This window comes from Armigeres subalbatus, chromosome 3, assembly GCF_024139115.2.
Source record: "Armigeres subalbatus isolate Guangzhou_Male chromosome 3, GZ_Asu_2, whole genome shotgun sequence".
NCBI classification, from domain to species: domain Eukaryota; kingdom Metazoa; phylum Arthropoda; class Insecta; order Diptera; family Culicidae; genus Armigeres; species Armigeres subalbatus.
In genome coordinates this window covers 317631225-317655892 of record NC_085141.1, presented here as the reverse complement: position 1 = coordinate 317655892, position 24668 = coordinate 317631225, and the positions used below count along the sequence as shown (strand labels likewise).

The 24668-nt window shown below is 47.2% G+C and overlaps 2 protein-coding genes across 2 annotated transcripts; both read left to right on the top strand.

Annotated features, from left to right (window-relative positions):
• The first annotated feature begins 620 nt into the window (after positions 1 to 620).
• LOC134220923 (uncharacterized) lies at positions 621 to 3770 on the top strand. The gene is made up of 2 exons (XM_062700074.1): positions 621 to 1014; positions 3680 to 3770. The coding sequence occupies exons 1-2, from the start codon at positions 679 to 681 to the stop codon at positions 3719 to 3721; spliced, it is 378 nt and encodes a 125-aa protein (XP_062556058.1). The 5' UTR covers positions 621 to 678; the 3' UTR covers positions 3722 to 3770.
• On the top strand, positions 3765 to 4688 carry LOC134222677 (uncharacterized). The gene is made up of 3 exons (XM_062701837.1): positions 3765 to 4230; positions 4298 to 4606; positions 4669 to 4688. The coding sequence occupies exons 1-3, from the start codon at positions 3765 to 3767 to the stop codon at positions 4686 to 4688; spliced, it is 795 nt and encodes a 264-aa protein (XP_062557821.1).
• Positions 4689 to 24668: the final 19980 nt, after the last annotated feature.

Genomic DNA, 24668 nt, shown 5'->3' with positions numbered 1-24668 from the left:
CGGAATGGAATTGTTTTCAATGAAGAAAACTTGGCTGCGATCGGACAAACAGAGCAGACGGATATTTCGGAGGAACGTAGGGCAGTAGACCTTGAAGTCGTCGACGAGATGAACGAGGTAGAAATGATGATTGGGCAACAACATACGCTCATGTGGAATGAAGACAAGTGTCTGGAACTTGCACCGGCACAAAATCAGAAACCGCTTTCCATTATCTACGATGAGTTTGCTGAGGAGCTGTCTTTCCCTGATATTTATCTTGGTCATCCGAGATGCTTCAACCGTGAAGTCCATGTGACAGCGTTCATGATGGCTACTAGCGAGGTGCGACGTCGGGATCGGCGGGGCGCGAGACCGGAGCATATTTTGTATATGGCCATGAAAATCATGCGGCTGCGGGTATCGGAAGGATTGAACAATACCTTTAAATGCATGGGCACGGCCAACATAACAAGGGCGCAGTTGCAAGATCGGGAATTTTTGGAAAGCTGTATTGAGCGTAACCTCTCTTTTCTGAAATCTATTCCGAACTCCGTTCAATATTGGCAGCAAAGAAAACGGGATGTTTTCGCCATGATCCGGCAGCTGGGGAAACCCACGATGAGTGCAAATGAAATTAGATGGCCTCACCTACTAAGCATTCTGCGGAAGCTTTCTGGTGGCTCTAACATTGCGGAAATGGACGATATTGTGCAACAGTTGTCTGCACTCCAGCGTGCTACACTTGTCAGCGAAGATCCTGTCACGTGCTGTGCATATTTTCACAAGTTGGTAAACATCTTTCTGCGCCTTCTGTCATCGACCAGGTTGAGCCCGTTCGGCAAATACCACGTTGTAGATTATTTTAAGAGGATCGAGTTCCAGCATCGTGGCAGCCCGCATGCACATATTCTGCTCTGGCTGGCGAACGATCCCCGTGAGGATGTTTCCGAAAGAATGCCCGCTACTGTTGAGTTGATCGATTTTCTGTGCTCCATCAGATCGGAAGATCTGCCTGAGACCTATGGCAATCAGGTGGGTTTAAATTTCGCATAGTTTCTAGCAAGTAATCACTCACAATGTCAAACCCTTTTAGGTTCATAAACACACGTTTACGTGTTTCAAGCGAAACGATAAACGTTGCCGGTTTAATATTCCGTACTGGCCAATAAATCAAACCAGAATTCTGATCCCTGTTACAGCCGGGGATGGCCGACTTCAACAGCTAAACAGAAAGGCAGCGAAAATGCGGGAAGCTCTTGAAACGAAGGTCTACGATAGCCTTGACGCGTTTCTCGTTGATAGCAGTTGCACGTACGATTACTACTTGGACGTGATTTGCTCTTCCATTCGCCGACCAACAGTTCTGCTGAAACGTTCCATGACGCAGCTTTGGACCAATCCATTCAATCCTTGGATCGCTGAGAAGCTCAAATCCAATATGGATTTGCAGTTTGTGCTGGAGGAGTTTTCATGTGCTGCTTATGTTGTGGAATACGTAAACACGACCAACAGAGGCATAAGTAGTTTACATCGTGACCTCATAAAGCTCCAGGAAGAGCATCCAGACCAGGACTACAATGGATTGTTGAAGAAGGTCAGCATAAAAATGTTAAATTCCGTGGAAATGTCTGCCCAGGAGGCTGCTTGGTATTTGCTTCGGCAACCGATGTGAGAAGCCAGCCGCAAGGTACCATTCATCAAATGATATAGTTTTCACAATTTAGAATTCAATTTCGTTTTAGGTTGAGTTTATTGCGACAATGTGGCCACAAGAGCGAATAAAATCCAAGAAGCGGAACAAACAGATGGACGAAGAGGATCTCGACGACAATTCCACCGATGTGTGGACGCTAAACATCATCCAACGGTATGAACTGCGCCGAGGAATGGATGATATCTGCTTGGCGGATTTCGCAGCATATTATTCGGAAGAAAGATCCACGAAGCATTCATATAGACTCCGTTTAGTTCCCCGTGTATTGCGTTGGTGCTCATACAGTATGGCGGAAATGGTCGACTATAAGCGTGAGATGGTTCTCCTCTTCCTACCGTTCAGGAATGAAGTCTGCGATGTACTTGATCGGAACAAGTTCCTGAAGTTGTATGAAGACAACGAGGCCGCCATTTTGGCAAAGCACAAGGAGTATGACTGCGAAATGAACTTGGATCAGGTTGTGGAGGAATACATCCGCATATGCAGCGAAGACGATGAGCAGCAGGTGATTGCCGACCAGAAGCGCGATGAGTTCGTCCGCACGATCGTCATGGAGCCGAATGATGACGATATTCACAACTTGCCAACAGGACCCTTGGCAACTGTCGTCAAACAGCGATCAAATGTCTTGTCAAAGCAAGAATATTGTGAAATGGTGCGTGCCACGAATGCAGAGCAGCGGGATTTGATTGTGCAAGTAATCCACAGCTTGCATTCCTCTGAAGAAAACTGCAAACCAGTGCAAATATTCTTCACTGGCCCGGCGGGCTGTGGCAAAACGTTCACTTTGCGCATTCTAATGGAGACAGTGAACCGGTACAGCCAAGCTCATAATAAGCAGCACAACGCTTATGTAGCATGCGCATCCACTGGAAAAGCAGCGGTTGCAATAGGTGGAACAACAGTGCATTCCGCATTCCGGATTTGCATGTCGCGTAGGCAAAGCTCAAAGCTGAGTTTCGAGGCATTACAACTGTACCGGAACGCCTTCGCCAACGTGAAGCTCATCATTATCGACGAAACAAGCATGCTGGGTGCTGGTGTCCTCAACACAGTACATGTCCGGCTTCAAGAAATCACGGGGAACTACGACGATCCATTCGGTGGAATGCCGATCGTATTTTGCGGCGATCTTCGTCAATTGCCACCGGTCAATGCACGGGCGGTGTTTAAACCGAGCATAAACTCCATGCATGGCGCCGTTTTATGGCAATCTCTCGACTTCTACCCATTGGTTCAAGTTATGCGACAAACCAACGAGCAGTTCTCCAGCATTCTCACAAAAATTGGCAACGGTGAGCGGATGTCGTCTGAGGAAATCGAGCTTATTGAAAGCAGGTTCCGTACGGAGGAGTGGTGTCGGCAGCATGTCCCTCGAGGGATCCGGTTATTCCATCGGAACGCTGATGTCGAACGGTATAACTCTGTGGCGTTGATGGATCGAGAGGCTGTCGGATGTACTGCAGATGACCTATACTCTGGTTATAAGGACAATTCCCAGCTGGCCAGTGCTCGCACAAAGGTGCATAAGATGAGTGTAGTAGAGACTGGTGGCTTACCGTATCTGTTGCGTCTTGTTCTTGGTACACCTTATATGCTGTGGATGTCGAAGATGGCATCGTGAACGGAGCGATCGGAGAGCTCATGCATGTTGAGTACAACGAAGGAAACTCGCAGCAACAGGCAATCACGAGGCTTTGGATGGCATTCGAAAATGAGTCCATTGGGAAGATGTTGAGAGTGAAGGCCAGACCGCTGGTGTATTCGAGACCTGGGGTGCTACAAACAGGCTGGACTCCAATCGTCAAACGATCGGCGAACGTAACCCTTAACGGTGGTGTTAAGTGCAAAAGAGTTCAGTTTCCCTGTTGTAAGTGCGTGTGCCCTCACAGTCCATAAGTCCCAGGGAGGCACATTCTCGGAAGTCGTATATAATTACGATAAGGGTCAGGAACAGCAGCTAGTTTACGTTGGTCTTTCCAGGGTTACATCAATCGACGGATTGTATCTGACGAATGCCAGTAACTCATTCCGGTTCCACCACGGAAAGGGTTCTATGACCCCTAGAATGAACGACCTTCGGACGGAACTTGAACGTTTGAGTAACCATCGTATGCGCACCATTTCAGACGATATCATGGAAGCTATAACCGCAAACAAGTTGGCTTGTACGTTGATGAGCATCAATGTACAAAGCTTGAATGCACACTCGTCGGACATTGCAACAGATCGGGTGCTTACCGCCGTTGATTTGCTTGCAATGAGCGAAACTTGGCTTGACAACGGCACAACCACAAACATCAATGGATACCTTTGTGTTTGTCAAGAGAAGCGTGACGGAACAAGAGCGGGAGGAGTGGCAATATTTGAACGTGCTGGTTCGTCAACTATGGCAGTTTCTCACGCCATTACGAAGCTCAATGAAAGCTATGACCCAGCATTGAGTGTAGCAGACGAATATGGGGACTGCTGTGCTGCAGAGGTTTCGATCATGGAAACCCGCACGTTACTGTTTGCGGTATATATTTCACCAGGTATAATCAAATAGTATAGTTGTGTTTGTCTTTAAGTATGTTGCATTAAATTTAGTATATTTACTAGGTACCACCCTGAAGCAAAAGAAATATTTCTTAGTGCGCAACCTCATAAAGTACACCCATGTTGCCATGCCCGTGGTAGTGTCGGGAGACTTTAATATTGATGTGACGAAAGAGGAGAACAGAGATTTCATCTGGTTCATGAAGCAGTTTCTCTATCTGGATTGTGCTTCGGATCCAACTATAGCGACTACTCTGGGTGGCACATGTCTCAATCTAACGTTCACCGGGAACGTAAGTGTGGAATGCAGGAGATACTGCACGTACTTCTCCTACCACCGGCCTATTTTGTCGATTCTTGCGGTGTCCCGAGGTAAAACTAATGATTTAGAATTAAACATAGTTCTCTTCATCAGTTATGTTATTTTATTCTAGAACCGATGCCATCCCAGTGAAGTGAATTAACGTCACTGATCGTCGTTGGTCCGCTAGTTCATCTGCCGAAACGTTCGATTTCAACCTGAATGACCAATCATTGACATCAGCCGGACAGTCCGTAGCAAAAATAGATAATTGATCCTGAAAATGAAACTTGAGTATTTGGTAACTAAATTTATATTTAGATCATAATGTATTTAATATGAAACATTCTTTCCGTTTTGTTCTTTTCTTTGTTTTCTACAGATTCAGCCCAACAGTGGATTTATACATCCTTTAACATTCATCGGGACCACGGCGTACATCACTTCAAAAGGCTTCAAGCCAACATAAACAAACGGCCCTTTTCAGGGCCACCAAATATTCATGGAGGAAGATGTTGTTAAGGCTGTTGTTTACCGATATTATGTTTCTTTAATACTCTGCTTATAGTTATAAACCGAAATGAGTTTATAGTAACAATCGGGTTTTCGCCCATTTATTTCCAGGATATGCGACATGCCGAGGATATTCCAACCCAGATTGAATATACAGCCCCATCTTCAAAAATCAGCAGCAAGAAACATATTCAGAGTTTCAAAATAAAATCTTCTACACTTACGTAATCCTACGTCCAATTGGCGGTCGTGTCTCGGATACAACCTTCTACTTTTCTTTTTTTTTTTTTATTTTTGGGCCTGTTCCAAAAATCGAATATGTACTGCTAAGCTTATTTTCAAAATAGAAATGACTCAACATAAATAATAATACAGTGCTTTTATGTGTTGCATGATAACACAAATTGAACAAATTGTTGAAAACTTTTATGTCACTTAAGTTAACGCATTTGACTTCAGTTTTGAATGCAAAACTTTTATGGGATGAACTACAACATAATATAAAGGTTTTATTCAGATGATCATACACCCAGTAAGATATTTCTAATTTATCCTAATTCAACTCAGTTGACTGCTGATTCTCATCTTCTTTCACTAACTTCCTAGATAATGATGTATCCTAGTTTAGCGTGCCATAAACAGAGCTTTCTGTTTCTGATGAGTCTGAAACCGTTGAACGGAAATAAAAACAATGATAGTCTAACGGACGATCTGAGAGACGATGGTCTCATCGATCTGTAAAATAAATACTGATGGTCCTTAGTATCTGACTACTAGAAGCAAACATAAAGTGACCAGACGTCCCGCGTTTCGCGGGACAGTCCCGCATTTTCGCCATTTGTCCCGCGCTGAAAAGTGTCCCGCGAAATGTCCCGCATTTCACTTATTTCGGATTTTTTTTTTGCTTCAAGCTAAAAGAAAAATTATAATAAATCGTCTGTCAGTTTGCAGGAAAAAAGAAAAAACCGAATTGTATCTCATAAGAAATGAAACTTAAATTAGCTTAGCGTAGTTGATTTTTGTAATTAAAAAACCTAAGTAAGATAAAGGAATTGTTTGCTCTGACTTAAATAGATTTGAGCGCCTGCTTAATTGCATAAAACGAAAAATATGATCACTTTGAAAGTTAGCCAAATGAAGCATGTAACCAATACAAATAAGTTTAACCTTCAGGAACTCGAACTGTTAAAAGTTAAACAATTTCATGAAAACCTCGCTCAAACACAAACAGACTTAACATATGGAACATTAGACTATCAAATTAATCGTCACGCGAATACTAACGGCATCTGCTGTTTGCTCTGACTTATGAAAATCATGAACCAGGTGTCGCTTGTGAGTAAACGTCAAACTAGAACAAAATCGACGCGCTCGTCTCAAGTGGTGGATTGGTCAACTAATAAATAGGGGGAATGACGGCTTCGGCATGTTTTGTTCTATTATTGTCAGGGGGTTTTCATGACTGATTATGCTCGAATTTGGCATATCAAAGAATATTATGGCCAAATTTTATAAAATTTGGTCGACAAAAACACCCGTGACAATAAGATTCTATGACACTGCCCCGAATGTCGCTAACCCGAATGTCACTAACCCGAACGCCAGTACCCCGAAAGGCTATTGCCCCGAATAACCCGCTACCCCGAATGGTCACTACCCCGAATTATCATTACCCCGAATTTGCAAGAAATTAAAAAAAAAACATGTGCTCACTTTCTTACTTTATTAGATTGCGTTTCAATAATGAAGTTGAAAATAGCAACTAATCAGTCAAAAATAACATATTCAGAATAATTAAAGTATGAGTCATTTACTCACCCGTCTTATTCCGGGCTACCGAGTTGTTTAAAAGAAGGAAACATTTACTTTTTCGCCGCATCCCGGCCAAATGCGTTCCTTTAAAGTTATTTACTTTTCCGGGAAAATGCGTGCTTTAAAAGAAGGAGGCATTCACTCTTTCGCATTATTCCGCGCAAGTGCGTGCTTTAAAAGAAGGTGTCATTTACTCCCCCACTTTATTCCGGGCAGATGCGTGCTTTTAAAGAAGGTGTCATTTACTCTTTTGCATTAGTTCGGGCAAATGGATGTTTTAAAAGGAGGAGGTGTTCACTGTTTCGCATTAAGAGCCTCGCACATAGGATTCGTTTGCGTTGCGTTTGACAGTTTTCCCATATGAAATGTGCCAAACGCAACGCAAACGTATCCTATGTGCAGGCCTCTTTATTCTGGGCAAGCACGTGTTTCAAAGGGTGTCATTTACTCTCCCATCTTATTCCGGGCAGATGCGTGCTTTAAAAGAAGGAGAAATTCATTCTTTCGCATTATTCCAGGCAAGCGCGTGCTTTAAAAGAAGGTGTCATTCATTCTCCCTCCTTTTTCCGGGCAGATGCGTGCTTCAAAAGAAGAGGCATTCACTCCTTCGCATTATTCTGGGCAAGCACGCGCTTGACAAGAAGGTGACAATTACTCTCCCATCATATTCCGGGCAAGTGCATAATTTGAAAAAAAAAAAAAAAAGAGAAGAAAAGTAATTTACTCTCTCGCCTTGTCCTGGGTAAGTGCGTGTGTTGTACTTAGCGCATTAGCATTTATTGTTGCTGAAGATATTAATATCCGTTCCATAGACAGGTCATGTATTGAAGAAAAAGAAATAATTGCAAAAATAAAAAGAAATAATTGTCACATCACGTTTTCACAAATTTCTCGTGAAGGTCGTGAAGCCAGATTTGCTTTCATTCTCTTTGTTGGTCTCTGGCATTCGCGCTTTCGCATTATCCCGAGCATTCCCGGCTCAAATATTAGGATTATTGTTAGCATATACAAAAGTAATAATTAAAATTATTGCGGGGTAATGGCCTTTCTGGGTAGTGGTCATTCGGGGTAGTGACCTTTCGGGGTACTGGCGTTCGGGGTAGTGACATTCGAGGCAGTGACATTCGGGTTAGTGTCATAGAACCGACAATAATAGAACAAAATCTACCAAAGCCGTATTTTCCCCTATTTGAATTATTCGGTAAATCACTGTACGATGAGATGTTCTCAAGTGTTATGTCTGCGCCTCGCTCTTTATTCACGGGGCAAGATTACGTGATTGATACAAGACCAAGCGAGTCCCAGAGAGTTTATCAAATTTGAAAGTGTTGACTTAAGCACGTTTCTGAATATAAACAAGGATATCAAATTTTTTGTCCCGCGCTGGCACAAAATATATCTGGTCACTTTAAGCAAACAGAAGTTGTTTCATTTCGTCTTCCAAGCTCTATCTAGTACTCGCGGTTTACTTCCTGTTCACAGTTTGGACACATCAGATAATTTCTTCCACAGTTTCTTGAAGTGGTTTTTCCAAGCTTCGATAAATTTCACGTCAAATCCCGAGAATTTCAACTTATTTCAGCGCGATATGTTTCATTCATGTTCAATACGATATGCAACGGTTTTCATCGTAAAATAACACAAAAAGGACTGCATCTTTATCGATTAGAGAAAATAAGGTTTCTTATCCAGATTTTTAAAATTTACAATTCAATTCATAAAAGGCTGCCAACCTCCAACAATGACAATTTTATATTGGACAAGATAGACAGTTTGTTCACTGTCGAAAATGGTATGAATATAAAAGTCCGGTTGAATAAATATAAAATCTTGTGCAGGTCAAGAACAAGCAGCTCGATACAAAACTCGATTTTTTAAACAACCATAGTGTTTCTCCCAACATCCAAGTGGCGACAAAAGCTTACATATAGATCACGTTCACGTCACGGACGGCATTTCTCGGATGATATAAATGTAAGGTCCTTCAGAGGCCCGAACATTGACTCGGATCACTACCTGTTACGGGTGGCGATGGATGGTGACAGTGGCCCCGGTGGAATCCGCCGGCTGCTTCTTAGGAGCTTCATAGTGGAGAAGGCGATGATGGCGTTTCTCGCAATCATTGATCCCACAAACCCCACCTTCACATGGCCAACGGTTATTGGAAACAAGGCAGCAGCGGCACAATTTATTGTCCTTGACAACGTTCCACCGACCGTCGATAGAAAGCTTCTTGAAGGCTGCACAACTTGCAGCAGTATGGTCGTAAACATTGCATAGGGGACAGTGTTTAGTTGATCCGCCTCGTTTGGCTTTATCGTTCTTGGCCACTTCGCGCCGACCGCCGGAGTTAATAGTCCATCCCGATTCCTTCTGCTCTAAATCTATGCCTTCGTGGGTAGCATAAGCATTCACAAACGCTTTGTCCTTCGTTTTGCTCTTTTCATCCTTCGTACACACAATATTATAATCTAGCCCTCGTTTCCCAGATTGACCCAATAGATGGGGAGAAGAGCCCGCCCTTTATCCACGAGATGTTAACAATAGGAAGTTGGCGATTCCACTCTTCCTATCCAAATCGCTTCAATCGGGTGCCCTGAAGGTTTTTTTTTCTCTTTTTTTGTCCAGGATGAGGGAGGACCTTTCTTCAACTTCAGCTAGTTTTAGATTTATGCTGTCTTCAGAGATGGAAAACCAATAGTTCGAAATTTTCTTGGATAAATTGTAAATTAGACTTCTTGATTTCTGCTAGGGTATGTCCTATTCGGCCAAATATCTTAATCGGTCAAATTTCCTTTTCGACCAAATGCCCTATTCGGCCAAATGTCCTATTCGGCACATGTGATATTCGACCAAATGTCCAATTCGGCCAAATGTCGTATTCGACCAAATTTCCTGTTTGGTCAAAAGTCCTATTCGACCAAATGTCCTGTTCGGCCAAATGTCCTATTCGGTCAAATATCCTGTTCGGGCAAATGTCCTATTCGACCTAATGTCCTAATGGCCAGATGCACTATTCGGCCAAATGTCCTATTCGACCTAATGTCCTAATGGCCAGATGCACTATTCGGCCAAATGTCCTATTTGGCCAAATATCCGGGTGTATGACATTCAATAGAAAGACATTTTCCAGAAATCCATTTGCCAGAAGGCCTTTTGCCAGAACGGACCATTCCCCAGAAAGCCATTCGCTAGAATGCACCATTCCCCAGTATGGTCATCTCCTATTTGCCATGCATGGTCAAAAGGGTGGGTCATTTGACATAAGGGACATTTTTCATAATTTTGCTTTGTTGCTGTTTTATAGTTGTTTTCTAATGAGGAATATAACACCGCACCGGTCGATAATAGAATTGAAAAGACGTAATTCAGACGTAAGCATATATAAGCCGGGCATAGCCCCTTGCCTGGATTAGAACAATGGTGGATGTGATCCCTTCTTAAAAAATATACGCTTACCCGGATTAAGGCAATGGTGAATGTGATCCCTTCTTTAAAAGTAGGCGATGGCTAGGATTAACCAATGGTGGAAGTAATTCCTTCTTAAAAAGTAAACGCTTGCCCAGATTAATGCAATGGTGGATGTGATCCCAAATGAAGCAAGGGTAGATGGGATTCCTTCTTTAAAAGTAGGCGTTGGCCACAAATAAAGCAATGGTAGATGTGCTTTCAGAAAATAGGGTGGCCCATCAAATACAAATGCCAGAATGTCGGACAGTAATCCGGTGAAAATGGTTCTCGACAATGATCCAACGGGAACAAGAAGGCGAGGTGCACAGCGGGCAAGGTGGATCGATCAGGTGGAGGACGATTTGCGGACCCTCCGCAGACTGCGTGGTTGGCGAAGTGCAGTCATGGACCGAGCTGAATGGAGAAGACTTTTATGTGCAGCACAGGCCACTCCGGCCTTAGTCTGATAATAAATAAATAAATCAAATACAAAAAATTTGAAAACATTTTTTTTATTTCTCGGAATTCTGACATGTTATGCTCTACTTGTAGCTCTATGTTGTAGCGCAGCATACTTCAATACATTTTGCTAAAAAAACATTTTCTGTAGCTCTTTAGTTGGCTGATTTAGAGCAATTTTACCTAATTAGATTAGGGTGTACCTAAAAAAATAGTATTTTTGATCTACTTTTTTGTTTAAAATTTCTTGAAAAGTCGTCTTCAGGTGACTGAAAAGCATTTTTTTAGCAAAATGGGCCAGATGGGTTTCGGCCTAATGGTTTGTTCGGCCTAACGACCCTTCCCATAAAATATTACCTTAAGATACACATTTTTCGTAAATTTATGTTGTAAAAATATGTTGATTATTCTCGAAATTGAGTCCACAAAATTTCGAAATAAAAAATGGAATGGAACCCAATTTGGCATTTGGGTGGCATTGTTTAATTTTCTGCGAAAATTTTTTGTTTTGTTTTTAAAAATCAAAATGTTTATTCAGGTGCATGGTATGCATCGGCCAAAAGTTATGGTAAACCAGTTATAATTTAAAGGTCATTCTCCTGGTGTGAGTTATAATTCCATTTTTGCCGAATTTAGTCTATACAGTTTTTGACGTTTTGTTTAGAGACTTATTTTCTTCAATATGTATTTCGCCTGAATTTGAAATGTTTATTTCAATTGATATATCAAGATTAACCTTCCAGCAGTGCTCAAAAATTCACTCTAAGGATGTTCGGATCATATCAACTCGATTTTGACATAGCAATATCTCAGGCATTTCTCAGCCAAATTTACATGTTTGTATAGAAAAATATATTAAGCTCTTTTAGTGGAATGTATTAAACCGTCTAAGACGAATTAAGTACTGTCCATTTAATTCCACCAGTTAATTTTCGTTATCTTTGCAGATACGTATTTCGACCACAACTGTGTGGTCGTCTTCAGTGTCTTGTACTTGACTTCAGTGTCTTGTACTGCAACGAGGTAGTGGTCGGATTCAATATCGTTTCTTGTTTAGGTTGTGAATATTTTTGCGGGGAAAGAAAGTGCTTCGGACTACTATTCCGCGGGAGGCTGCAAAGTTTATGCATTTTATCTAGCCAGTTTGCATTTTATCCTCCCTTCATGCCCGAGCGTTCATGTCACAGCAGTGGCAACGATCGTATATCTGCTCCAGCTGTGAATAGAACGCTTCCTTCTCGTCGTCGGGTCGTTCTTCGTGTGGACAGTGAACGTTAATGATGCTATAGTTGAAGAGAGGGCCTTGCGGCTTATTGGGCCTGCCCAACCTCCTATCTCCTCGTAGGGCCATCGTGTCAGCTCTGTTTATTGTTCCATCTAACACCAGGACTTGAGTGCTCTTTTGGCAGCACACGGTCGCTTTGGCGGATCCTGCTTGCGGATACATGCAGCTTTTTATAGAAGTTTAAAAGAGCCCACTGTCAAACCCCACCACACCCTAGGCAGGCACACAACTCACAGATGGCCTGAGAAGGAAGTCAATCCCTTGGACAAAGTCCCTGCTGCCCACACATAGGCATTGAAATAATCAAATTGTACAAACTGTCTGTAAAGCTTTAAACAAAATAAACAGAACTCTCTGGTTAGTCAGTTGATCTGGACCGGAGGAACCCGTCTTAGTTTGAATACCGAGCAGACTGGAAGCTTTTTCCACTCTAAGACAACGGCGTCTACTATTATATGCCATAAAGTAAACAGGTTATCTACTGAACTAAGGTACAGCTCTCCCCTTGTCGTTTATTCGACTTGCAAAAGGCATGCGAATAACAAAACAGCAGTTTTATAACACAAAAATTTGTCATCGCCACATTATTCGGACCTTTTAATTCAAAGCCACCACGCTCTCAACCAAGGAATGTGCATTACCACCCTGCAAGTTTTTTTTCACGCGATAAACATTGGACAGCAAACCGATGGATGCCATTAGTTCCACCTTCCGATATGCATCGACATCACTAAGCTGCCACCCACCCTCAAGATCCATTTGTTTCGAGCAACCGGCCCTGCTGGCGGTAGACCGGCTTTAAACCGGCACAAATTTCTCCGGTAGCAGCTGCAGCGGAAAACAAACATAATGCCCACCGCAGATTTAGATAAAACTGGTAGCAATTTGGCGCTATCGCACCCACTACTGACTTACCTGTCGACCGTGAGCATGGGACGCATCCATCTGCAATGGACTTCCACTCTAGCTCTGCATACAACGAACCCGGGATGATGCCAGTTCGGGGGTTACCTCAGCAAATAAAGCAATTGTGGTTTAATCGAATATGTAATGATTGCAGACTCGAGGAACACGTCAGTGAAGCAGAAAAATGATTTATATCCCACACCCACCAATGTGCTTTAATGCTCTAGCCGGCCGCAACGGCTCTGGACCATAGACGATGGCGACGACGACGACGACGACCAACGATGATGGTTTGGGGTACTGCAATGCAGTGAAAAAATCAATTACCGGACAAGGCGTTAAAAGGTGGACTGGTCGAGTTGGAATACGGTTGCACTAAGGGACGGTGTATGCAAAGCGCATTCAAAAGCTGTGTCAGATTATATTCTGCTTAATAACAAAAGACTGAACTAATATTAGTGGATGTTTTCCACGTTTTCATGAAAAGTAAATATGCCAACATTGTCGGGTTGTTATTTGTTGGAGCATAATCAAATGCGATTGAACAAAATCGGCTTATATTTTTACCAGAATTTTTTTACAGCTAATCCATCGTGCAAAATCGTCCAATCCGATGCCGAAGCGTTGCTTTCAGGATTGCAGTTTGAATGCTGCAGAAGCGAGATTTTGCATTTAGATCGATTATTCTGATTAAAGTTTTCCTTCGCATCTACCGGTATGCATAGTCCATGCTCTAGAAACGGGGACGATAGATAAGAGTTAGCGCATTCAAAGACTTTTTCCCCCCTGGGGGATCCCAGCAACAGAGTGGGATCATTTAAATGCTATGCATGCGGGTTGAACCGCTGTTTAGATCAATGACTTTGGTTTATTTAAAATGTGGTGTTTCAATTTGCTGCTGCATTCAATCATCGTTTCTCCCGGATTCAGAGTAACGTGCAAATTGCAGGGGGTTGGCGCTTCACTACAAAGCAATATTCAATCTTCATGTAAACTATTTGGGTCAGTAGACGCGCGCGTCCGGCCCAAATGGAGATCTACCGCATGCCTAGGAGTTCCACTCCCAACAACGGTACCGGTCTTCAACCTTTCAGCGCTAATAAGTGGCTCTTAGCGTAGATTTGAGGTTTGATTCGGCCGACCCCAGGCCCCATCTTCAGTGCTCAGGTGAGGACTATTAAATGGAAGCCCAACCAGCAGCGGCGAGTTCATCGATTACGCAAGAGCAGTAATTAAAATTCAAAGCTGAACTACCTTCTTTCACTCGATCTAGAGCCATCATTAGTAGGAGGTTCGGCTGGGCCTATCTTCCTTTCACCGCATTCATCGTCCCTATGAGGGGCACGGGTTGGGCTTCATCGAATTTGCGCGCATCCATCCTTTTCGTCGAACGTCAGTTCAGTGCAAAGTAAGCATTCGATTTGAATAAGATGAATCGGTGTTACTGATGGTGAGTGGAGATAAATCAAAGCTTTTAGGAGTTTTTTTGTAAGAAGAAAAGAAAGCCATCGGCATTTAACACAGTGCCACTGAGTTCGTAGATACTTTGAGGTGCGTAGACAATAATTCTGGATCAGTATTTGAATAATTGATAATGAATGGGTTATAGTGAGAACATAGCGGTGAAGAATGAATTGAAGCTTTTTTCGCTAAACCAAAGCAATTCATCTTATTGTCTTATTGTTGGGTCAGATGATAGTATTCCTAAGGTTTTGATATCCACAGAATACTTCAGAATACCGATGAGCAAATTTACCAAACCACCACCTGTGGGAGCGATTCTGTGATACCATTCCCGAAATCCGATTGACAATGCACTCTCTTTATCCATGGCTGCATTTCTGATGTGTGAATAGCACCCAGCTCACGGAATTCAACAACCTAATGCACATAAAGCAAGCATTAAAAGCATTTTTGTACTTCATAAGAGCGATATTGACATTGAAATTTTGAAAATTTCTCGATATATTTTTAAATTAAAATCCAATTGACGAATAACTTCAACTGAATCCTAAATGAATAATCGACACGTAGTCACAATTTTAGAATTTAAGTTCAAAATCGAAATCACCCTTTTGATAAATCTTCAGTTACGTTTTAGTAAAACAGTTCTCTGGGAGACGGACGGCACCGAATTTCAAATCAACCGTGACCAGGTTTGGGTGGAAAGCCGGCACCAAACCGCACCGCCACCGTGCAGAACAGCGCCAACAATGTTGTTTGTTGTCTGTTTATTTGATGGGTCGGCCCAATGCCGATTCCGATTTGAACATTCCAAAAAAGCATGAACTGAAAACTCAAATCTTACCACCGACGACGACCACAGTACCGCGCGAGTACAGTCCGTGGTGGCAACGTTCCGGCTAATTGGATTTGTGTGGTTTCAGCTCATGTCGTTAGTTTTTTACCCTCTTCGGTCGGTGGCCGGCTCTGTTTGTTTATCTCGATTGTCCGTTACCACGGCTGGACGGTCGGATGGATGGCTGAACGGTCGGTTTCGAATTCGAAATGGATTTTTGGGTTTGCCAAACTCAAACGAGTTGAAAGATGATCCCAACCTAATTTTGAGTCGTTGGTTAAGGTACTGATTGCTGGTGGGCAATCTGTGAACTGAAAGTAACATATTTTTGATGAACTGCACACCTTAATTTCGGTTATAAATCAAAATGATTAGGTAGGCTGGGTTCATGGAAGCGGTAATCAAATCATAGATGACGTCATCACTGATATGGAGAGAGCAGTTCCCGGCTCACAAATAAAATGCAAATGAAGCAGGAACTTCGTAACTACTCCAAGTTTATTTCGAACCCAAACTAAGCACCATCCAAATAAAAATCAAACATATCTATGCTCATCACATCCACCACAAATTTTATACTAATGTAAACCGGAAGCAATCTAAATTAAATTCAAAACGTACACAACGGTAATCCAATCTAAATCAAACCAATCCATCAAAATCCAACCCCAATCCAATTTAAATCAAATCCAATCAAAATCCAATCCAAATCCAACCCAAATCCAATCCAAATCCAACCCAAATTCAATCCAAATCCAATCCAAATCCAATCCTAATCTAATTCAAATCCAATCCAAATTGCAGCCCAACCCAAATTCAATTAATACGAACCAAATCCAGGTTCGACGAGTCAGTCAGGCTCATTTGCCAAGTGCAATCCAGGTTCAGTTCAGATCAGGTACAGGCCCTGCCCAGGTTTAATTCCAGATCAGGTAAAGGCCCAGTCCAGGTACAGTCCAGATCCAGTCCAGATCCAGTCAGGTCAGTCCAGGTCCAGTCGATCCAGTCCAGTCAGTCCAGATCAGTCAGGTCAGTCAGATCGGTCAAGTCAGTCAGATCAGTCCAGATCCAGTCAGGTCAGTCCAGAGTCGGTCCAGGTCAGTCCAGGTCAGTCAGATCCAGTCCAGGTCGGTCAGGTCAGTCAAGTCAGTCCAGATCCAGTCCAGAGTCCAGTCAAGTCAGTCCAGGTCAGTCAGGTCAGTCCAGGTCAGTCAGATCCAGTCCACTTGTCAGTCCAGATCGGTCAGATCCAGTCCAGGTCAGTCCAGATCCGGTCAAGATCAGGTCAGGTCAGTCCAGGTCCAGTCCAGGTCAGTTCAGGTCGGTCCAGGTCAGTCCAGGTCAGTCCAGATCCAGTCCAGATCCAGGTCCAGGTCAGTCAGGTTCGGTCCAGGTTCGGTCCAGATCCAGTCAGATCCAGTCCAGATCCAGTCCGGATCTAGTCAGGTCAGTTCAGATCCAGTCAGTCAGTCCAGTCAGGTCAGATCCGGTCCAGTCGATCCGGTTCCAGATCCAGGTCAGGCCCAGAGTGCAGGCCAGTCAGTCCAGGTCCAGTCAGGTCCAGCTGGGTCAGTCCAGATCCAGTCCAGGTCAGTCCCAGTCAGTTAAGGTCAGAGTCAGGCCAGGTTCGGTCCAGGTCGGCCCAGGTCAGTCCAGGTTCGGCCCAGGTTCAGTCAGGTTGGATCCAGATCGATCCTGATCTGGTTCAGATCCAGTCAGGTTGCATTGACCCAGGTTCAGTTAATGCAGACCAGATCCAGGCTCGGCCGAGTCAGTCAGGCTCATTTGCAGGTGCAGTCCAGGATTCAGTTCAGATCAGGTGCAGGCCCTGCCCAGGTTTGGTTCCAGATCAGGTGCAGGCCAGTCAGGTACGGTCCAGGTCAGTCCAGGTCGGTCCAAGTCAGTCCAGGTCGGTCCAGGTCAGTCAGATCCAGTCGGAGTCAGTCCAGGTCAGTCCAGGTCAGTCCAGGTCAGTCCAGATCCGGTCAGATCCAGTCCAGGTCAGTCCAGGTCAGTCCAGATCCAGTCCAGATCCAGTCAGATCAGTCAAGATCCAGTCCAGGTCAGTCAGGTCAGTCCAGGTCAGTCCAGATCCAGTCCAGATCCGGTCAGGTCAGTCCAGTCAGGTCAGTCAGGTCAGTCAGTCAGATCGGTCCAGGTCCAGTCCAGGTCAGTCCAGATCAGTCAGGTCAGTCCAGATCCAGTCCAGGTCAGTCAGATCCAGTTCAGATCAGTTCAGGTCCAGTCCAGTCAGTCCAGATCCAGTCAAGAGCCAGTCCAGGAGCCAGTTTCAGGTCAGTCCAGATCCGTTCCAGATCCAGTCCAGGTCAGTCCAGTCCAGATCCAGGTCAGATCCAGATCCAGATCCAGTTCAGGTTCAGTCAGGTCAGTCCAGGTTCGATCCAGGTCAGTCAGATCCAGTCAGATCCAGTCCAGGATCCAGTCCAGGTTCAGTCCAGATCCAGTCAGGTCAGTCCAGTCCAGTCAGATCGGTCCAGATCCAGTCCAGGTCCAGTCAGATCCAGTCCAGGTCAGTCCAGGTCAGTCCAGATCCAGTCCAGGTCCAGTCCAGATCCAGTCAAGGTCAGTCCAGTCCAGTCCAGATCCGGTCCAGGTCAGTCCAGGTCCGGTCAGGTCAGGTCAGATCCAGTCCAGGTCAGGTCCAGATCGGTCCAGATCGGTCCAGTCAGTCAATCGGTCAGGTCAGATCCAGAGTCAGATCCAGGTCAGGTCAGATCAGTCAGATCCAGTCAGGTCAGTCCAGATCCAGTCCAGATCGGTCCAGGTCAGTCCAGGTCCAGTCCAGATCAGGTCAGGTCAGTCCAAGTCAGTCCAGATCCAGTCCAGGTCAGTCAGATCCAGTCAGGTCAGTCAGATCCAGTCAGGTCAGTCCAGATCCAGTCAGGTCGAGTCCAGGTCAGTCCAGATCCAGTCCAGGTCAGTCAGGTCAGTCCAGGTCGAGTCCAGATCCAGTCAGGTCCAGTCCAGATCCAGTCCAGGTCCAGTCAGATCCAGTCCAGATCCAGTCCAGGTCAGATCCAGTCCAGTCAGATCCAGTCAGATCCAGTCCAGGTCGGTCCAGGTCCAGTCCAGATCCGTTTCCAAGATCCAGTCAGATCCAGTCCAGATCCAGTCCAGGTCCAGTCCAGGTCAGTCCAGATCCAGTCCAGAGTCAGGTCCAGATCCAGGTCAGGTCCAGATCAGTTCAGGTTCAGTCCAGATCCAGTCAGGTCCAATTCGGTCAGATCCAGTCCCAAGTCAGTCCGGATCAGTCCAGGTTCGGTCCCAGATCCAGTCAGATCCAGTCCAGATCCAGTCCAGGTCCAGTCCAGATCAGTCAGGTCAGTCAGGTCAGTCCAGGTCGGTCAGGTCAGTCAGGTCAGTCCAGATCAGTCCAGTCCAGTCAGTCCAGATCGGTCAGATCCAGTCCAGATCCAGTCCAGGTCGATCCAGTCCAGGTCAGTCCAGATCCAGTCCAGATCCAGTCCAGATCCAGTCAAGGTCAGTCCAGATCCAGTCCAGGTCAGTCCAGGTCAGTCCAGATCGGTCCAGTCCAGTCAGATCCAGTCCAAGTCCAGTCCAGATCAGTCCAGATCCAGTCCAGATCAGTCCAGATCAGTCCAGTCCAGTCAGTCAGTCCAGATCCAGTCCAGATCCAGTCAGGTCAGATCCAGTCAAGTCAGTCCAGGTCGGTCCGATCCAGTCCAGGTCAGTCCAGGTCGGTCCAGGTCAGTCCAGGTCGGTCAGGTCAGTCGGTCCAGATCCAGTCCAGTCCAGGTCGAATCCAGTCCAGGTCAGTCAGGTCAGTCCAGATCCAGTCCAGATCCAGTCCAGATCTGATCCAGGTCAGTCAAGTCAATCAGAGTCCAGGTCCAGTCCAGATCCAGTCCAGTCCAGTCAAGATCAGTCAGTCAGATCCAGTCAGGTCAGTCCAGGTCAGTCCAGATCCAGTCAGATCCGGTCGGTCAGGTGCCAGATCCAGTCAGTCAGATCCAGGTCGGCCCAGGTCAGTCCAGATCCGGTGCAGATCCAGTCCCAGTCGAGTTAAGGTCAGATCCAGGCCAGGTTCGGTCAAGATCCGGCCCCAGATCAGTCAGGTTGCATTTGATCCAGTCCCAGTCAGTTAAGGTCAGGTCAGGCCAGGTTCAGTCCAGGTCGGCCCAGATCCAGTCCAGGTTCGGCCTAAGTTGGATCCAGGTTGGATCCAGATCCAGTCCTGATCTGATTTCAGGTCAGTCAGGTTGCATTGGCCCCAGGTTCAGTTAATGCAGACCAGGTCCAGGCTCGACCGAAGTCCAGTCAGGCTCGTTGCCAGTGCAGTCAGGTTCAGTTCAGATCAGGTACCAGGCCCTGCCCAGGTTTGGTTCAGATCAGGTACAGGCCCAGTCCAGGTACAGTCCAGGTCGGTCAGGTCAGTCCAGATCAGTCCAGATCCAGTTCAGGTCAGTCCAGATCAGTCCAGATCCAGTCCAAGAGCCAGTTTCAGATCCAGTCCAGATCCAGTCCAGATCAGTCCAGATCCAGGTCCAGTCCAGTCCAGGTCCAGTTCAGGTTCAGTCCAGATCCAGTCCAGGTTCGGTCCAGGTCAGTCCAGATCCAGTCCAGGATCAGTCAGAGTCCAGTCAGGTTCAGTCCAGATCCAGTCAAGATCAGTCCAGGTTCAGTCCAGGTCCAGTCCAGATCCAGTCCAGATCCAGTCCAGGTCGGTCAGATCCAGTCCAGTCGAGTCAGGTCAGTCCAGGTCAGTCCAGGTCAGATCAGGTCAGTCCAGGTCCAGTCCAGATCCAGTCAGGTCAGTCCAGGTCAGTCCAGATCCAGTCCAGATCCAGTCCAGGTCAGTCAGGTCAGTCCAGGTCCAGTCCAGGTCAGTCCAGATCAGTCAGGTCGGTCAAGATCCAGTCCAGGTCCAGTCCAGATCAGTCAGTCCAGGTCCAGTCAGGTCAGTCGGTCCAGTCCAGGTCAGTCCAGATCCAGTCCAGATCCAGTCCAGATCAGGTCAGGTCCAAGTCGGTCCAGTCCAGGTCAGTCCAGATCCAGTCCAGATCCAGTCCGATCAGTCCAGGTCAGTCCAGGTCGGTCAGTCAGTCCAGTCAGTCGGTCAGTCAGGTCCAGGTCAGTCAGTCAGGTCAAGTCAGGTCCAGGTCAGTCAGATCCAGTCCAGATCCAGTCCAGGTCAGTCCAGATCCAGTCCAGGTCAGTCAGGTCAGTCCAGATCTGGTCAGGTCAGTCCAGGTCCAGTCCAGATCAGTCCAGGTTCAGTCCAGGTCCAGTCTAGTCCAGTCAGGTCCAGTCCAGGTCGGTCCAGGTCAGTCCAGGTCAGTCCAGGTCGGTCCGGATCTGGTCCAGATCAGTCCAGGTCAGTCCAGGTCAGTCCAGGTCAGTCAGGTCCAGTCCAGATCCGGTCCAGGTCAGGCCAGGTCCAGTCCAGTCCAGATCGGTCAGGTCAGTCAGCCCAGAGTCAGTCCAGGTCAGTACGATCCAGTCCCAGTCAGTTAAGGTCAGGTCCAGGCCAGGTTCAGTCAGATTCGGCCCAGATCCAGTCCAGGTTCGGCCCAGGTTCAGTCCAGGTTGGATCCAGGTCGATCTAATCTGGTTCAGATCCAGTCAGGTTGCATTTGATCCAGTCCCAGTCAGTTTAGGTCAGATCCAGGCCAGGTTCGGTCCAGATCCAGCCCCAGGTCAGTCCAGGTTCGGCCCAGGTTCAGTCCAGGTTGGATCCAGGTCCGATCTAATCTGGTTCAGGTCAGTCCAGGTTGCATTTGGCCCAGGTTCAGTTAATGCGGACCAGGTCAGAGCTCGGCCGAGTCCAGTCAGGCTCATTTGTTTGCTTGGTGCAGTCCAGAGTTCAGTTCAGATCAGTGCAGGCCCTGCCCCAGGTTTGAGTTCCAGATCAATTGGCCCAGTCCAGGTACAGTCCAGATCAGTCCAGATCCAGTCCAGTCAGTCAGGTCCAGTCCAGATCCAGTTCCAGATCAGTCCAGATCCAGTCCAGGTCAGTCAGAGTCAGGTCAGAGTCCAGGTCAGGTCAGGTCAGTTCCAGGTTCAGTCCAAGATCCAGTCCAAGTTCAGTCCAAGGTCCAGTCCAGATCAGTCCAGATCCAGTCCAGATCCAGTCAGGTTCAGTCCAGGTCGAGTCAGGTCAGTCCAGATCCAGTCCAGGTCCAGTCAGATCCAGTCCAAGTCCAGTCCAGATCCAGTCCAGATCCAGTCCAGGTCAGTCCAGGTCAGTCCAGATCCAGTCCAGGTCAGTCCAGATCCAGTCCAGGTCCAGTCCAGATCCAGTCCAGTCAGTCCAGATCCAGTCAATCCAGTCCACGTCGGTCCAAATCGACTAGATCAGTCCAAGATCCGTCCAGATCCAGTCCAGATCGGTCAGGTCAGATCCAGGTCAGTCCAGGTCGATCCAGTCCAGTCAAGTCAGTCAGATCCAGTCCAGATCCAGTCAGGTCAGTCCAGGTCAGTCCCCAAGTCGATCCAGTCAATCCAGGTCAGTCGGTCCAAATCCAGTCAAGATCCAGTCCAGGTCAGTCAGGTCAGTCCAGATCCAGTCAGATCCAGTCCAGATCCGGTCAGATCCAGTCCAGGTCAGTCCAGATCCAGTCCAGATCCAGTCGGTCCAGATCCAGTCCAGATCCAGTCAGGATCCAGTCAGTCAGGTCAGTCAGGTCAGTCCAGGTCAGTCCAGATCGGTCAGGATCCAGTCCAGGTCCAGTCAGTCAGTCCAGTCGATCCAGTCCAGATCGGTCCAGATCAGTCAGGTCAGTCCAGTCAGTCCAGATCCAGTCCAGGTCAGTCCAGGTCGGTCAGATCCAGTCCAGGTCAGTCCAGATCCAGTCCAGGTCAGTCCAGGTCAGTCCAGGTCAGTCAGATCCAGTCCAGATCCAGTCCAGGTCAGTCCAGATCCAGTCCAGTCTAGTCCAGGTCAGTCCAGGTCCAGTCCAGATCCAGTCCAGGTCAGTCCAGATCAGTCCAGGTCAGTCCAGATCCAGTCAGGTCCAGTCCAGATCCAGTCCAGATCCAATCCAGTCCAGTCAGGTCGGTCCAGATCAGTCAGATCCGGTCAGGTCAGTCCGATCCAGTCAGATCCAGTCAGGTCAGTCCAGATCCAGTCCAGGTCCAGTCCAGGTCAGTCAGTCAGGTCAGATCGATCCAGGTCCAGTCCAGATCAGTCCAAGGTCAGTCCAAGTCAGTCCAAGTCGAGTCAAGTCCAGTCAGGTCAGTCCAGATCCAGTCCAGATCCAGTCCAGATCCGGTCAGGTCAGTCCAGATCCAGTCCAGGTCAGTCCAGGTCAGTCCAGATCCAGTCCAGGTCAGTCCAGTCTAGTCAGATCCAGTCCAGTCCAGTCACAGATCCAGTCAGTCCAGTCAGATCGGTCAGTCAGTCCAGGTCAGTCCAGATCCAGTCAGATCCAGTCCAGGTCAGTCCAGGTCAGTCCAGATCCAGTCCGGATCTAGTCAGGTCGATCCAGATCCAGTCCAGGTCAGTCCAGTCGATCCAGTCCAAATCAGTCCGGTCCAGGTGCAGGCCAAGTCGGTCCAGTCAGGTCCAGATCGGCTGAGTCAGTCCAGATCCAGTGCAGGTCCAGTCCCCGGTCCAGTTAAGGGTCAGGAGTCCAGGCCAGGTTCGATCCCAGGTTCAGCCCCAGAGTCGGTCAGGTTCAGCTGGGTTCAGTCAGGTTGGATCCAGGTCAGTCTAATCTAATTCAGGTCCAGTCAGTTGCATTGATCCAGTCCCAGTCAGTTTAGGTCAGATCCAGGCCAGAGTTCAGTCCAGGTCCGGCCCAGATCCAGTCCAGGTTCGGCCCAGAGTTCAGTCCAGGTTGGATCCAGATCGATCCTGATCTGATTTCAAGGTCAGTCAGGTTGGCATTGGCCCAGGTTCAGTTAATGCGGACCAGGTCAGGCTCGGCCGAGTCCAGTCAGGGCTCATTTGCAAATGCAGTCCAGGTTCAGTTCAGATCAGGTACAGGCCCTGCCCAGGTTTGGTTCAGATCAAGTGCAGGCCCAGTCCAGGTACGGTCCAGGTCCAGTCAGATCAGTCCAGGTCAGTCCAGTCGGTCAGATCAGGTCAGGTCAGTCCAGATCGGTCCAGGATCCAGTCAGGTCAGGTCCAGGTCCAGATCCAGGTCCAGTTCAGGTTCAGTCCAAGTCAGTCAGGTTCAGTCCAAGATCCAGTCCAGGTCAGTCCGGATCCAGTCCAGGTCAGTCAGGTTCGAGTCCAGAGTCCAGTCCAGGTCGGTCCGGTCAGGTCAGTCCAGGTCAGTCCAAGATCCAGATCAGTCCAGGTCAGGTCAGGTCAGTCCAGATCCAGTCAGATCCAGTCCAGGTCAGTCAGATCCGAGTCCAGATCCAGTCCAGATCCAGTCAGGTCAGTCAGATCGATCCAGGTCAGTCCAGATCAGTCCAAGTCAGTCCAGATCAGTCCAGATCCAGTCCAGATCCAGTCCAGATCCAGTCCAGGTCAGTCCAGATCCAGTCCAGATCGGTCAGTCCAAGTCCAGTCAAGGTCAGTCCAGATCAGTCCAGATCCAGGTCAGTCAGGTCAGTCCAGGTCAGTCAGTCAGTCCAGTCAGGTCCAGTCCAGGTCAGTCAGGTCAGTCCAGATCCAGTCAGTCCAGATCCAGTCAGTCCAGTCCAGATCCAGTCCAGATCCAGTCAAGTCAGTCCAGGTCAGTCAGGTCAGTCCAGGTCAGTCCGATCCGGTCCAGATCCAGTCCAGGTCCAGTCCAGGTCAGTCAAGTCAGTCCAGATCCAGTCCAGGTCAGTCCAGATCAGGTCAGATCCAGTCCAGGTCAAGTCCAGGTCAGTCCAGATCGGTCAGGTCCAGTCCAAATCAGTCCAGATCCAGTCCAAGTCCAGTCCAAGATCCAGTCAGGTCAGTCAGTCCAGAGTCCAGTCCAGTCCGGTCAGGTCAGTCCAGATCCAGTCAGTCAGTCCAGGTCAGTCCAAGTCCAGTCCAGGTCAGTCCAGGTCAGTCCAGATCAGTCCAGATCCAGTCCAGATCCAGTCCAGTCCAGATCCAGGTCCAGGTCAGTCAGATCCAGTCCAGATCCAGTCCAGGTCCAGTCCAGGTCAGTCCAGGTCAGTCCAGATCAGTCAGGTCCAGTCCAAGTCCAGTCCAGATCCAGTCAGATCCAGTCCAAGATCCAGTCCAGGTCAGTCCAGATCCAGTCCAGGTCAGTCCAGATCCAGTCGGTCAGGTCAGTCCAGATCCAGTCCAGGTCAGTCAGATCAGTCAAGATCCAGTCCAGATCAGTCCAGGTCAGTCCAGATCCAGTCCAGATCCAGTCAGATCCAGTCCAGATCAGTCCAGATCCAGTCAGATCGGTCCAGGTCAGTCCAGATCCAGTCCAGATCCAGTCCAAGTCAGTCAGAGATCAGTCAGTCCAGATCAGTCCAGTCCAGATCC

What these genes read in the sequence shown, in the direction of transcription:
- LOC134220923 (XM_062700074.1), top strand. Translation starts at nt 679, where the DNA reads ATGGACGATATTGTGCAACAGTTGTCTGCACTCCAGCGTGCTACACTT. An exon ending in CTGAGACCTATGGCAATCAG is followed by an intron (nt 1,015 to 3,679) that starts GTGGGTTTAAAT and finishes TGGTCTTTCCAG; the next exon opens with GGTTACATCAATCGACGGAT.
- LOC134222677 (XM_062701837.1), top strand. Translation starts at nt 3,765, where the DNA reads ATGAACGACCTTCGGACGGAACTTGAACGTTTGAGTAACCATCGTATG. An exon ending in TGCGGTATATATTTCACCAG is followed by an intron (nt 4,231 to 4,297) that starts GTATAATCAAAT and finishes TATATTTACTAG; the next exon opens with GTACCACCCTGAAGCAAAAG. An exon ending in GATTCTTGCGGTGTCCCGAG is followed by an intron (nt 4,607 to 4,668) that starts GTAAAACTAATG and finishes ATTTTATTCTAG; the next exon opens with AACCGATGCCATCCCAGTGA.